General features: G+C 43.1%; 1 protein-coding gene across 1 annotated transcript in view; it reads left to right on the top strand.

Moving 5' to 3' along the window:
* The window catches only part of FSCN1 (fascin actin-bundling protein 1), a 41,392-nt gene extending 29,927 nt beyond the window's left edge, over positions 1-11,465 (top strand). Inside the window, exons 3-5 of the mRNA XM_036741204.1 lie at positions 2,912-3,033; positions 3,956-4,123; positions 8,435-11,465. Of these exons, the coding sequence (XP_036597099.1) occupies positions 2,912-3,033; positions 3,956-4,123; positions 8,435-8,637 (493 nt within the window). The 3' untranslated portion in view covers positions 8,638-11,465. The remainder of the gene's footprint in view (positions 1-2,911; positions 3,034-3,955; positions 4,124-8,434) is intronic.
* The last annotated feature ends 2,890 nt before the right edge of the window (positions 11,466-14,355 follow it).

Below are 14,355 nucleotides of genomic sequence, written 5' to 3'. Positions count from 1 at the left end.
CTCTTGCCAGGCTGAATGTAGACATGCAGGTGGTTTTAGCTCTACTGCAGTTCACAACTCCTGAATACAAATTTGTAAGTCCTGTCTCCCCAGGAAGCACATGCCACCATGTGCACAGTCCTGGGGAGGCTGTCTAACCTGGGCATTCTAACAATTGAGTGGGCCACTGGCTAAGAGTAGCTGTGCTTCTGATAATGGAAGGAAGAAAAGCTGTGTCACTTTCCCAACCGGAGGGTTCTTTCTGGCCATCTTTCTTCATGTGCTTTATGATCAATGTTGATCCCTTCTTGCTGCCGCTGTCTGCCAGCATGGATCCAGGCTCTTGGGCTTAAACTATATCCATGTGCTTGGAGTGGAGACTTACTGGAACTGAAAACTCAGAAGGAAGTTGTTTTTTTGTTTGTTTGTTTTGCTTCCTTCCTAGCAATCTGTGTTTCAAAGATGCATGTGGCTGCTGAACCATCTAGCCTGGCTGCCTGTAATGTATGGGAAAATAGAAGGCTGCTCAAAGCCAAATTGAGAACTTAGGATAAGTGTTCTTAACCTGGGGCTCATGAACCTTTTTCCTTAGTATTCCTGACTATTTTAATACAATTGGTTTTCTTTTTAATCTTATATATTTTATTTAATGCATTTAAAAACATAAGAAGTAATCCATAGACTTCACCACACTGCCATAAGGGTCCAGGGCTTAAAAGAAGGTGAAGAATCTCTGCTTTAGAGTATATGAAAATACCTAAATATCTTTAACCCTTTTCTACCTAAAAGATTTTCTTCAGAGTCCCCTTGATCTGTATTCAGTATAGGAACAGGACTGAGCCAGAGGATTATGCAACTTGCCTCCCTTGTAGTCAATGACCATTTGTTGGGCCAGGGCCCATTTCCAGTTGTCCTGATCTATATCTGGTCCCTGGACCCAGATGGCTCCAAGGAGAAAGTGAGGCTGGTGATGTTACACAGCACCCCCTCACTTAAATCCAGTTCACTTGCAAGTCATGGCATCACCTTCCTGGTGTCATGGTCCTCTTTGAGAATGAAGGACAGAACAACAACAGTACTGTGGGCCAGGCTTCTGTAATCGATGATGTGGACAAGATATTTTCAGAGGGATTGAACTGCTTGGGATCATAGGGTCTTAGATGTGAAATAGAAAAGGACCTCAGAAACCAAGTTTTCTAACCTTAAATAATTTGCCCAATGTCACACATGTAGTGACAGGGGCAGTATTTGAACCCAAGTCCTTGGACTCCATTGCCTATGTTCTTTCTGCCATAGCGCCTCAAGTGACATGTTTATCCAACATGGCAGAGGTTCAAGTGCCCACTGCCCTTGGCAGTGGAGAAGATAAACTTCAGTAAGAAATGGTCCCTGTCCTCATGGAATCTTTGCCATTCTGTAATGGGCTAGGATGAAGATTGTACCACACAGCTGTAGCACATAGGTACGTTAGATTTAGAAAATAAATTGTGTAAAGTTCCAGGAAGGAGGAGAGCATGATTTAGGAGTAATGTATTTCAAGAGCTTGGGGAAGAAGACATGGAAACAGGAGGAATTTGAAAGGCAGAAATGGGACTCCTTCCTTGAAACCTCAGGAATGACTCAATAATGAGTCAAACATTTATTAAGTGCCTACTGTGTACTAGGCACCGTGTAAAGCACAGAGGATACAAAGAAAGGCAAAAGATAGGCTTTGTCCCCTGGGAGTTCACGATCTAATGTGAACAGAACAGTGATTAAACTAGGGGATTTTTCTTGACCAACCAGAGCCCCAACGTGGATCGTATGACCCTTAAACCAAATTGCATCTTAGGTTATGAAAATGGCTGTGTGTCTTATGAGACCAGCAACCTCCATTTTAAGGTTAATTGCCCCGCCCTCTTGGAGTGGCACATTCACTTTTCTGGGGAGAGGTTAGCTATTACTCTTAATACCCATGCATGTCGGATAAAGCATGACTCTTTTTTAAATTTTTATTTATTTTTTTATTTTCAGTTTTCAACATTCATTTCCATAAGTTTTAAATTTTCTCCCCCTCCTTCCCCACTCCCTTCCCAAGATGGCATGCAATCTGATATGTGCTGTACACATACATTCCTATTAAACACATTTTGACATTAGTCGTGTTGCATAGAAAAATTATAACGAATGGGGAAAACCATGAGAAAGAAAACAAAACAAAAGAGAAGAGTCTGCTTCACTTCTCTGCATGTGGATGGCATTTGCCATCATGGGTCCTTTGGAAAAGGACCTTGATTGCTCAGAAGGGCTAAGTCTATTAAAGTCAGTCCTCTCGCAGTGTGGCTGTTACTATGTACAATGTTCTCCTGGTTCTGCTCACCGAAGCATGACTCTTGACAGAGTTGGCAGACTTTTTGTTGTTGTGGTGTTGTTCAGTTGTCTTCATGACCGCATTTGGGGTTTTCTTGGCAAAGATGCTGGAGTGGTTTTCCATGTTCTTCTCTAGCTCATTTTACAGATGAAGAAACTGAGGTAAACAGGGTTAAGTGACTTGCCCAGAGCCACACAGCTAGAAAATGTCTGAGGCTGGATTTGAACTCAGGTTTTTCTGACTCTAGGCCCAGCACTCTATTCCCTGCCCCACCCAGCTGCCCCAGGTGGACTCTAGGCATGTATTTTCATACATGGCCAGTAAAGATGACCTGTTTTGCTTAAATGCATTTATTTGCTACAAGGGAGGGCTCTGTGGGGTGTTTGGGGGAGGAATCCTTTGGAAATGATAGTGATTTTTTTTTTAAAAATTAAACACTTCTAAAAAACATAAACCCATTTAGATTCAGGACACAATTGTTTGGTTGCCCATTTCCATATTTGAAAGTAGGGATATGGTGTCCTGAGAGGCTTGAATGGGCCCTCATAACAGCTGCTTCTGCTTGGGTCCCTGGGTCCTCAGGAATGCCAGCTGCTACTTTGACATAGAATGGTGTGACAAGCGAATCACCCTCAAGGCTGCCAATGGGAAATATGTCACCGCCAAGAAAAACGGACAGCTGGCGGCCTCTGTGGAAGCTGCAGGTGAGACTGACTCAAGGAGAGTGGGGGAGAAAAGGAAAAAGGGATGTACCCTTTAGGTTTCGTTTTAAGAAGTGTTAAAGCTTTTCCATTTGTAATTTTGAATTCATCTAGTTCAGGGGCGGAAAACTGAGTCAGACAAAAAAACCAAACCAACAACAACCAACAATTAAAATCCCCCAAAGTTTAAAAAAATATAAAACAGGCAGACATTTTCTCTATAGATATACATACATGTTATCTTTCTTACCATGATGGCTGAAGCCACTTTTCTTTTGGTCTGTTTGTATCTGTTGACACTAAAAACCACCATTTGCAACTAGCATTTTCCATATTCACATCTGCTGATTTGGCATGCAGATGCCTCTTGGAAGAGTGTTTTGGTTTTTTTTTGTTTTTTTTTTACTAACTGTTCCTAGCAGTTAGTGTGTGGTAATAAAAACAAGTGTGTCTCTTAGAGAGAATTAGATACTAAATGGAGATTTTTTTTCTTATTTTTTTCTTTTATCTCCTTAAGTTTGGGAAATCATTGGCAGTCTTTTGAGGAGGAAATGTATACTTTCTTCTACCTTTTGCTTTCCAGATTTTTGGAACTCTTTCTGATTAATGTTTTTGGTTTGGGGGGAGGGTGGAGAGAACAGAATTCAAACCAGAAGCTCAAAGAAGAAACTTTGCGCTCAGTGATAGGGGAAGGGTACCAGGTATAGAAGACTATTAGGTCCAAATAATTTGTACATCCAGTCTCATCAATGGTTTCCTAAGCCAAAGAGCCAACAGACTTCTCCTGTGTTATTTTGTGACTCTATTACCAGATTGTTTTGCCCCCAAATTGTGTCCTTTTGGTGAGAACAAAGGGCCCTGATTTCCTTTGACCTTGGAAAGTTAACTATCGCTTTCTTCCTTTTTTGCTCCTTTCCTTGGGTAGGAGAAACTGAGTATTTCTTGATGAAACTGATCAACCGGCCCATCATCGTCTTCCGTGGGGAGCACGGCTTCATTGGATGCCGCAAGGTGACCGGGACCCTGGATTCCAATAGATCCTCATACGATGTGTTCCAGCTGGAATTTAACGATGGTGCCTACAATATCAAAGGTGAGTTCTGCTGTTCTTGGGGAGGGGTCCGAAGGCGTAGCCACACTTCTCCCACAGTCATTGCTGTTTCTTGAGCGAGTAACAGGCAGCAAGCAGAAGGTATCTTCTTGTTACAGCGTCATGGCTTTGGAGCTAGAATGGATAGTAAAGACCACGTAGTCCAGCCCTTTCATTTTACATTTAAAGAAACTGAGGCTTAGAGGAGTTAACTTACAGGGTCTCGGGTATAGGTAGTAAGTGACAGGTGAGATTTGAACTCAAGTCTTCTGATTCTAAACCTGTTCTTTAAAATTCTCAAATTACAATGTTTCTGTTTTCTCATAGTAACTATTGGGTGTGATTCAGGACAGATTTTTTTTGTTGATTTCAGCTTTTTGGTCTGCGGACTCCTTCAATAGGGCAAAAGGGTCTTACCTATTCTATCCATCCGTCACCTAGCCCTAACATAATTTTCCTATATTAAAAAAATTAGTTTAGAGGCTCAGCGTTGGAAGAGACCCAAGGGAGAATCTAGTCTAATCCACATCTGACTAAGAAACCCCACCACAGTATCCAACAAATGCGTATGCACACCTTTGCTTAGAGATCTCTAGGGAGAGGGAATTCAGTATCTCAAAGGATTCTAGCTAAGAAGGGACCTCAGGGGTCATTTAGTCCAACCCAACCGGCATTTTTACGGTCAATGAAACTGAAGCGCAGAGAGGTTGTGAGTTGCCCATGATCATATAGATAATAAATGTCAGCTGGACCAAACCTCTTGGCCTGTGGAGGCCGGAGCCGAGCAGACAACAACTCTGCAGAGACTAAGACACAAGTTTATTGTCTATGGTGAGGGAAACAGCTTGTAAGCCAGGAGGAAAACTAGACGCATGTGCTGGGGCCCCCCTAGTGGGGGGATATATGACATTGTTTATAACTATGCCCTCTGGTCTCCGCAGGCCACGAGGTTCTGTCCATTTGACATAGCAGAGGTGGGTCCTCTAATGCCAAAGCCAGTACTTCTTACATTACTCGCAAACTTAGTGCAAGAGCCAAAAATTCATCATAGGAAATACCTCTAGGCAAAAAACCTAGGTGCTACACAGGCAGGGAAACTGAGGCCCAGAGATGGGAAGGGACTTGGTCCAGACTTACACATGGAGTCAGTGGTGGTGCCAGGACTAGAACCTAGTGTCCTGATATTCAGGCCTGAGCCTTCATCAACCCCTCCCAGCACTCATACTCCCTCTCCATCACCTATAGACTTACGGATACACGTGGATGCTCAGAATGACTCCCCTAACAACCATGTGGAGAGAGATGGGACCCTAATTTCCCAGCAAGTTAGACTGTACCCCTTTGTCTCCAGGGACTCCACTCCCATTGCTTCTCATTCTGCTCTTAGATAGCTAATTATTAGAATGTTTTTCTTTCTTAGCCTCCAGCTCTGCTTCTGAATGTCAACCCACTTGGTTCTGAAGCCAGATAGAACAAGTTCATCCATTTTCCATGACAGCCATAAAAATACTTAAAGACATCTGTACTACCTTTTCTCCCACCTCCTAACTATCCTGGACCAGTTTTTTTTCTTCTATAGATTCATTTCTGTGTCTAAAAAATTCAGATGTAATCTACATTGTACTATCTTACATTACTTTTGGCGGGGGTGGGGGGGGCGTTCAGATGTGTGATTTAATCCGCATAGGGAGCTCCCAGTATGTAAATGCCTTCTATCAATGCATATAAGCAAGGGCTTTATAAAACTTCCAGGCCTAGAATTCCCTGGAGTCATGAATGACTCGTCCATGGTGTGATTTATAAACTCTGTATTCTTACCTTCTGGTAATGTTTAATATTACAGATTACCTTGTGGGTCTTTGGGGAATCTCCAGGGGTGTTTTAAGCTGCTCATCTGGTGAATTATCAACTTGGGTTTCCCATAGTATGGAAAGAAATTTGTACTAGAACTCATTAAGTCTGGGTTCTAGTCCTGGCTTTGCCACTAACAGTTAGTTGAGTGTCTCAGGAAGATGTTTTCATCTCTTGAGCCTTATTTGTTTGCTTTTTTAAAAAATGTTGACAGACTAGATTTTTTTCTTTAAAAATTTTTTTTATCTTGTTTTCCTGTCACTTATGTCTCCCTCTGTATTCATTCCCCCTCTTGGAGAGCCATTACAAAGAATGTAAACATTGAAAAAATCTGATGTTCTGTGCATGCACTTGTGAACCCTCGCTTTAGCAAAGGAGCCAGGAGAGGTTAGATTAGATAATTTCTGAGATCGCTTCCATGGAGCCCTGGAAAAGAGCCTGGGATTTGGAGTCACAGAGTTTGGGTTCAGACAGCCACTTAGTTCTCATGGGACCTTGGGTGAATACTAGCCTCTTTGGGCTACAGGCGCCTCATCCGTCAAATGGAATAGACAAAGGGTTCTTAACATGGGATCCATGAACTTGTTTCCTTAATATTTTAACTGAATTTTAATATAATTAGTATCTTTTTACTCTTACGTGTTTTGTTTTATGAATTTAAAACCACTGTTTTGAGAAGGGGTGTGTGGATTTCACCAGATTACCCAAAGGGTCCATGCCCCCCAGATGGTTACTAATCCCTGCACCAGAGGATCCCTAAGGTTTCTTCCAGGTGTAGATTTGATTGACTCCTTGTGACTGATCCCTGCGTCTTTCTCTGGGGCATATCTAAACAGATGCTAATGACATGGTAGAACTGGCTGGTGGTTCTTATCTCTCCTGAAACCTCATTAGGCAGAGAGCCAAGGACTAGAGAACAGAGGAATGTTTTCTTATCTGTTTGCTGGAGTCCCTTTCCTTCAATAGAAGTCACCCAAAGTCCCATTTCTTCTCTAAGTAAAACCCTCCACTCCCCTATTGGTAGGTACTGTTCACTGAAAATACTAATCAGTGGATAAGAGTTCTAGAGGCATCACTTGACCCATTTTAGTCCCTTTTCCCAAGGGAAGTTGGGGAAGGGGGGAGGGGAACAGCTTTTTTAAAAAAAATACAAAATATAAAATCTTGAAGGGAATAACACTGACTTAAATTCCAGAGTGCTGGAAGCAGCACCCAAGGCTGCTTCTAATGGAAAGTCCAGGCAACTGAGACCTGAGATTGACTCTTGGCTCTGCCTCTATCTGACTCTTTTTTTTACAGGGGGGAAGGCAGGGCAGTTGGGGTTAAATGAACTTGCCCAAGGTCACACAGCTAATAAGTGTGTCAAGTGGCTGAGGTCAAATTTGAACTCCAGTCCTCCTGACTCCAGGGTGGTGCTCTAATCACTGTGCCACCCAGCTGCCCCACCTCCATCCAACTCTTGACATTGGGCAAGTAAAATCACTGCCTTCTCCCGTCATCCTTTTCTTTTCTTCCTCTGACCCAGAGGATCTGAGGGTTCTCTTCCAGCTCTGAATCTTTCACATGATGAAAGAAATCACCTAAAGACAAAGGAATCACACTACGTTATTTGGGCATGAAACTCGAAAAACTTCCTTTCTTCCAGGAAGTACCGTAGACTGAAAACACAGCTTGAAGATATTTAGACAAAACCAAGGGTGTATTAAAGTGAAGGTCAGCACTCTGGGGGAATGTCACGAATTTTTTCCTCATGACATGCCTCTGTCAGAGAAAAATCCCGGAGCTGGTGAGGGAATTTGAGGTTGATACGAGATGATAATCCAGTTTGCCAAATTCCTAGCACCTCTTGTAGGTTGAGGCATGGTACCAGGTACTGAGGGATACAGAGACAGCAGGGAAACAAATTGTCTATGCCAGGGGTGGGGAACCTGCAGCCTCAAGGCCACATGTGGCCCTGTAGGTCCTTAAGTGGGGTCCTTTGACTGAATCCAAACTTCACAGAACAAGTTCAGGAAAACCTGAGTTCAAATCTGGCCTCAGACACTTACCAGCTGTGTGACCCTGGGCAAGTCACTTCACCCTGTTTGCCTCAGTTTCCTCCTCTGTCAAATGAGCTGGAGAAGGAATTGGCAAAGCACTCCTAGTGTCTTTGCCAAGAAAACCCCAAGTGGGGTCACAAAGAGTCGGAGTACTGAACCACAACAATAACTTAAATTAATGAGATGATTTCATAAAATTTAATGATGATCAATGGTATTTAAAAAAACACACAGCACAATAGGCCCTTATGAAATATATGTTCTCTTTTCTTGGGAAGGTGTCAGTTGAGCCTGAACCATAGGAAAGGTGAAAGGGAAGAAGTGGGTTATGACTGTGTTGTGAAGGCAGGTGAGGTGTTTGGGAGGTGGCTAGAAAGGTGGTTTGGTGACAAGTATTCATTCCGTTCTCCTTCTCCCTCTGCAGACTCTACTGGGAAGTACTGGATGGTGGGAAATGAGTCATCTGTCACCAGCAGCAGCAATACTCCCGTGGACTTCTTTTTTGAGTTCTGCGACTATAACAAAGTAGCCATCAAAACCAATGGCCGGTATCTGAAGGGTGACCATGCTGGGGTCCTGAAAGCTTCCACAGAGGCCATTGACCCTTCCACACTCTGGGAGTACTAAATGCACTTTAGTATTGGGTTTTCCCACCTCCCATCAAATCCCCATTCTTCCCAACCCAACTCCCAGATCCTGCCTTGACGATAGTTTTCATTTCTGCCCTTTTCCTTTCATCCATCTCGCTTCCCTCTGCTCCTAACCCTGCCCCCACCTCTATCTGTGGAAGGATTTCAGGATGGTTTGCTATTCCTACTTTTTTTTTTTTAAATATCTCTTGCCTTCTCTGTTTTCAGGGGTTTGTTTTGTGTGTTAATGGTGTGGAGGTGTGGAAAGAAGTCTTTTGCCTTTCAAACTGGAAAACCCAGAGAAAATGGTGCATCATCTCATGCCTTTGTAGTTTGCTTGGTTTGGGACGTTCTCCTTGCCTACCGTTTTGAGGGTGGGGCAGGAAGTGTCATCAGCCTAATCCCATTCAAGCAAACACAAGGAGGAATTTTAAGAATCATCTCCGCCCTCTCTTCTGTGCCATAGTATGGTGCTGGTACCTTTTCTTTCCCCCCCTTTTTTTTCTTTTAAAATTCTGACCTCTGGTGATTGTCTGTGCTGCTGTGGAACCTTACTGCCTGCCTGCTTTGACTCTGGCAACTGGTGCTATGAGTGGGCTTTCAGGGCTAGTGGGACCAGCATTCTCTTTAACCATGGGTTAGGATGGAAGAAGCACTGAATTCTGGGACCAGGCATGAGGAAACCAGCCTCTTCAGAGTGACAGCCTGAAGGAACCTCCCTGGACTTTGCTAGCTTCCTCAGTCCCTGGAGGAATCATTGGTGTGGTGGCCTGGAAAGTCAAGGAGAGTGTGACCAGCTTACCTCCTGGACTGGTCCACTGATTTGTAGGTGGTACAACTGGAAATTTGCTCATAGCCTTTTAGACCCAAGGAAACCTCCTATGAGACCATGGTGGCATTGCTAGCCTCTTCTCTGCCCTAGATTACCACCTTCCCCCTCATAAGGAAAAAGTAAATAAACCAAGTGTTCTAGGAATGACTTTCCTGCCAACTTTTACCAGATGCCTCCCTGAAGCCGGTCTCCCCCATTGGCATGTGTAACCCGATTGGATTAACTGGGCGCTCTTGGTCATATCCAGAGCCCTCTCTCTCCATGGGAAGGTGACATCTACCTCTGTGGTGGCACTAGACCCTCCTGGGTGCCTTCCAGTTTTTCAGCCAGGTAATCCCCCCACCCCTCCATACCCCCAACCCTTTAGGAGCATGGCTGGGCAGGGATAGGACACCCCAGCTTAGGGGTTGCTAAGCTTTAAACTTGGGGGTAGAAGCCTAGCCATATGTTAAATTTTCTGCTGGCTAGTACCCAAACCTTTGGAGCTGCTACAGGAGCTAAGGAATAGTGGGCTGGATACCCTTTGGTTGGAAAAAGCCAAGCTGACTTGTTTTTTAGTTCCTTTCTCTCATTTTCCAGGAATAATAGTTGGAATTGCAAAAAAGAAGGTAACATCCATTTGCAGATCTAAAATCTTGCTTGGCGAACTTTGCACAGTGGTGGTGGTTCGGTCTTTTTTTTTTTTATGTGTGTTGCTTTTTTTTCCTTCCCCTTTATATAATCTACTAGAAACCTCTAACATAACTGCACATTTTTTTTTTGTTTTAACTGCTAGATGCCCATCCCCAATTGTGGCTATTCCATTGCCCTGTGGCTGGAATGCTCTTTGGGATTCACTCAACCCTTATTTTCCTAGCCCTGCCCTCCTTCCCCCTTTTCCAGGGGCTCTCCCTTCTGCAACGATGGCATGAAAATCTCCTATGTTACTGGACGCAGAGAAATGACCAAAACAGTATTTTTTTTATATCTATTTATATAAGCTGTCCGTGGCACTATCAGATGTTGTCTGTAATTGGTCTGCATTAGAATTTAACAATGTGAACGTCTGTAAGAGGTGATGCTGAACCTTCAGGGTTTATGCAGGCTCTGAGGAGGGACTCTTCTCAGAAAGCATTGCTTCTCCGTCTGCCCATTCCCTGCCTGCTTGCTCTCTGTGCCTCCCCTCCCCTCTTGGCTGCCTCCATCCACCAGCTAGAGTCAGAATGTGAACTCCCCTCTTTCCCCTTTCCAAGCTAAAAGTAGTTGTAACCCCCATCCTGCTTACCACGGGGGACTTCTTTCTTCTGATACCCCGCCCTTTTCTGGTGGGCTTGACTGGCTCTAGTGGGCAACCCTCCACCTGCTTCATCTTCAAACCTTGCCCAGCTCTCAAGTACGGCAGGTTGCTTTCATGGCCCTTTCTGCATGAGGGTCAGGAAGAACCATTCTAAGAGAGGATGACTGCCCACGATGGGGAGAAAGAAGAGCATTCCCTTAGACGCCTTATACCCTTGTTGCTATTACGGAGGTTGCCTCCTCCCCTCTGAATCGATGTTTAATGTCTGTAACTGGAATCTGAAATTCTTGTGGAGGGGACTGAGTAGAACCAACTCTTCCTGGTTCTTCCTTCACTGTTGTATGTTGTCAGCCCCTTGGAGCTCCAGGGGCTTCAAGATAGACAGAAATTGTGGGGGACCAAAGCCATGTCTGAAAGAGAGAACTTAGGCAACCTGAAGTCACCATGTGCTTTCTGGCCTTCCCAGCTTTGTGCACCCCACCCCTGCCCCATCCATTCCCAAATAGCCTTCTGGCCCCTGGTTGCCTCCTTGCTGGCTTCTCCCTGTGAAAGTAGGTTGAGAATCCTTTTTTCTATCTCTTGTATCAGGTGTCGTGGCTCCAAAAGCAGCCCCTTCGGGTGGTAAATTTTCAGTTTGTAATTTTTTTTCCAAGTGCCATTTGTATAACTTAAATCACAAATAGCTTCAACTGGAAAATAAAAAAGAACAACCAATGTCTCTGATGGTGTTTATGTGTGTGTTTGGGAAAAGATTGGGAGAGCAACATGTGAATCAGGATTGGGGAACGGTGTGGGGGAGGGGAACAGACCCTGGAAGTGTTTTGTGCTATGAGCCAAAGTCCTTTGTGTGCCAATTTAACTCAAGAAGTGTTTTTAATTTAGTATTTTATTTTCCCCAGTTAAGATGTAAAAACAATTAACATTCATTTTTAAAACTTTGGGTTCCAAATTTTCACCCTTCCTCTCCCTCCACCCTCCACCATGGAGAAGACAGGCAAGGTTATACATGTGTAATCATGCAAAACATATCCATAATACGTATTGTGGGGGAAAAAAATAGCAAAAAAAAAAACTTCAAGAAAAATAAAGTAAAAAACCGTATGCTTCAATCATTGCATTGCTGAGAATAGCTAAGTCAGTCACAGCTGGTCATTTACAATAGTGTTACTTTGTACTTTTCACTTTGCATCGGCCCATTGTTCAGCCACTCCCCGATGGATGGGCATCCCCTCAATTTCTAATTCTTGGCCCCCAGAAAAGAACTGCCTATGATGAGTATTTATTAAGCACCTACTATGTGGTAGATGGGGATACAGAAAGAGAACAGCTTTTGCCCAAAAGAAAAGTACTTTTGTTAGGAGACAACCTGAGTCTTGAAGGTCATTAGGAATTTCAAGAAAAGGTTGGGAGGGAAAACATTCTCAAGCATGGAGGGACTTGACTATGCAAACGCATGAGGGTGTGGAATGGAATGTCTTAATGATGGGAAATTGGCTCTTTTATCAAGTCGGAGTGTCCTACTGAATTAGAGACCTTTATTCCAATCACAGAGTGAAATAAGAACCAGGAAAACAATTTAAATTATAATACAGCAAAAGCAAACAACTTTGAAAAACTTTAAGTCAGATTAACAAAATGACCAACCATGATTCCGGACAACCAGTGATGAAACATGCCCACCTGCCTCTTGGCATGTGATGGGTACACATTTTTGTTTTATTTATAGATACATGTATGTGTGTGTATGTATGGAAAATTTGTGCATATGTAATTTGTTTTATAAATTTTATATTTTGAAATTTTATAATGTATAAAATTTATATGTGTATGTATACACACATATATAAGTTTTGGATTTGACCAGTGAAGGAATTTGTTTTGCTTGAACTCATATTTGTTACAAGGGTTTCATTTTTCCTTTTTTCCAGTGAGGAGGAAATGTAAGGGAAAGAAAATAGATTTTTGTTCATTGAAAAAAAATGTTTTTTTTTTTTTAATTTGCAGATAGGAAATTAGAGGCCTACTTCCTGGTTTAAAACAGTGAGTCAATTTTGAAACTGCTTTGAGAAGGGAGAGGTGATACTAGCTTTTGGTATTTGTACAGCGGTCAGTCTATATCTGGAATATTTAGTTATGGGTACATCTCATGTCTGGGTTATATTTTATTGACGAATTGCAGTATATCCAGAGAAGGATGATCAAAGCAATGGAAGGCCTGGAAACTTTCAGGGGAAGAGAGATTGAAGAAATTGGAGTTATGTAGCCAGGAAGAAGCATGATGTGGGCTGGTATACAGGATTGCTAGGTGCACGAAGGCCTGACTCATGAAATAAGACTTAAATTGGAGTTGGGAAACCCAAGTTTGAATCTTGTCTAAACTCTGCCATCATCTGTGTGAAAAAGGCTCACACTTACCTCTGAGGGCCTCAGGCTTCTGTAGAATGAGGAGGCTGGACTAGCTACAGTCTCTCAGCTCTAACCTATGATTTCTTCTGTATCACTTTAAAAGGCAAGAGTGGGACCAGCGAGTGGGTATTAGAGGGAAGCAGCTTCAGTTCAAAGTTAAGGAACAACTTTTTTTTTTAAATTTGTTTAGTTTACCACACACAGTTCTACATAATTTTGAGTTCCAGATTTTCTCCCCCCCCTCCCCAAGATGGCATGGAATCTCATATAACTATCACATATAACTTTGCATTAAAATAATTTATACACTAGTCAAGTTGTGGAGAAGAATTATGACCAATGGAATGAATCATGAGAAAGAAGAAACAGAATCAAAAAAAAAACCCCAAAACAAAAGAGAAGCAAAAAGGGCAAGTATGTAGTGCGCCTCAATCTGTATTCAAACTTCACAGTTCTTTCTCTGGATGAAGATAGCATTCTCCATCGTGAGTCCCCTGGAGTTGTCCTTGCACCTTAGGTTGCTGAGAAGAGCGAAGTGTGTCAGGGTTGGTCCTCACAAAATCCATATATCTGTGGTTGTGTACAATGTTCTCCCGGCTCTGCTCTGCTCACTCAGCATTATGTCGTGTAGGTTTTTCCAGGTTGTTATGAAGTCCGTATCATCCCCATTTCTTATGGCACAATAGTATTCCATTACCTTCATATACCACAGCTTGTTCAGCCATTCCCCAATTGATGGGCATCCCTTTGTTTTCCGATTCTTGGCTACCACAAAAAGAGCCGCTATGAATATCCTTGTACATATGGGTAAGGAACAACTTTGTAAGAGCCAGGAGCTACGTGTGGCGGAAAGGACTAGTGCACAGACTGGTTGGTCATTTGTCAAGCATGGTATGAAGGGGATTCCTGTGCTGGATGGGCTTCTAAAACCCTGTCCAAATGCAGTTTCAAAAAATATATCCGTGGTTGCTCAGCACGGCCACGTCTTCCTTTTGCTTGGAAACACAGGTAATTAGGTGATTTCAGAACTACGATGGATGCCCTGAGAAGACATCCCAAGGGGGTTCTGTTCCCTCTGTCCACCCACCCAGCACCCCCATTCTGGGCTGTAAGGCAGGTGTTCAGCCACAGCTTCCTGTTGTTACTAATTAGCAAGTTGGAATGCTAGCCTTTCCCTATCAATATCTGCGTCGCTCCAACTC

Source organism: Trichosurus vulpecula, chromosome 1 (assembly GCF_011100635.1).
Source record: "Trichosurus vulpecula isolate mTriVul1 chromosome 1, mTriVul1.pri, whole genome shotgun sequence".
Lineage (NCBI taxonomy): Eukaryota > Metazoa > Chordata > Mammalia > Diprotodontia > Phalangeridae > Trichosurus > Trichosurus vulpecula.
The sequence above is the reverse complement of the archived record's forward strand: the minus strand, read 5'-3'. Positions and strand labels throughout refer to the sequence as shown.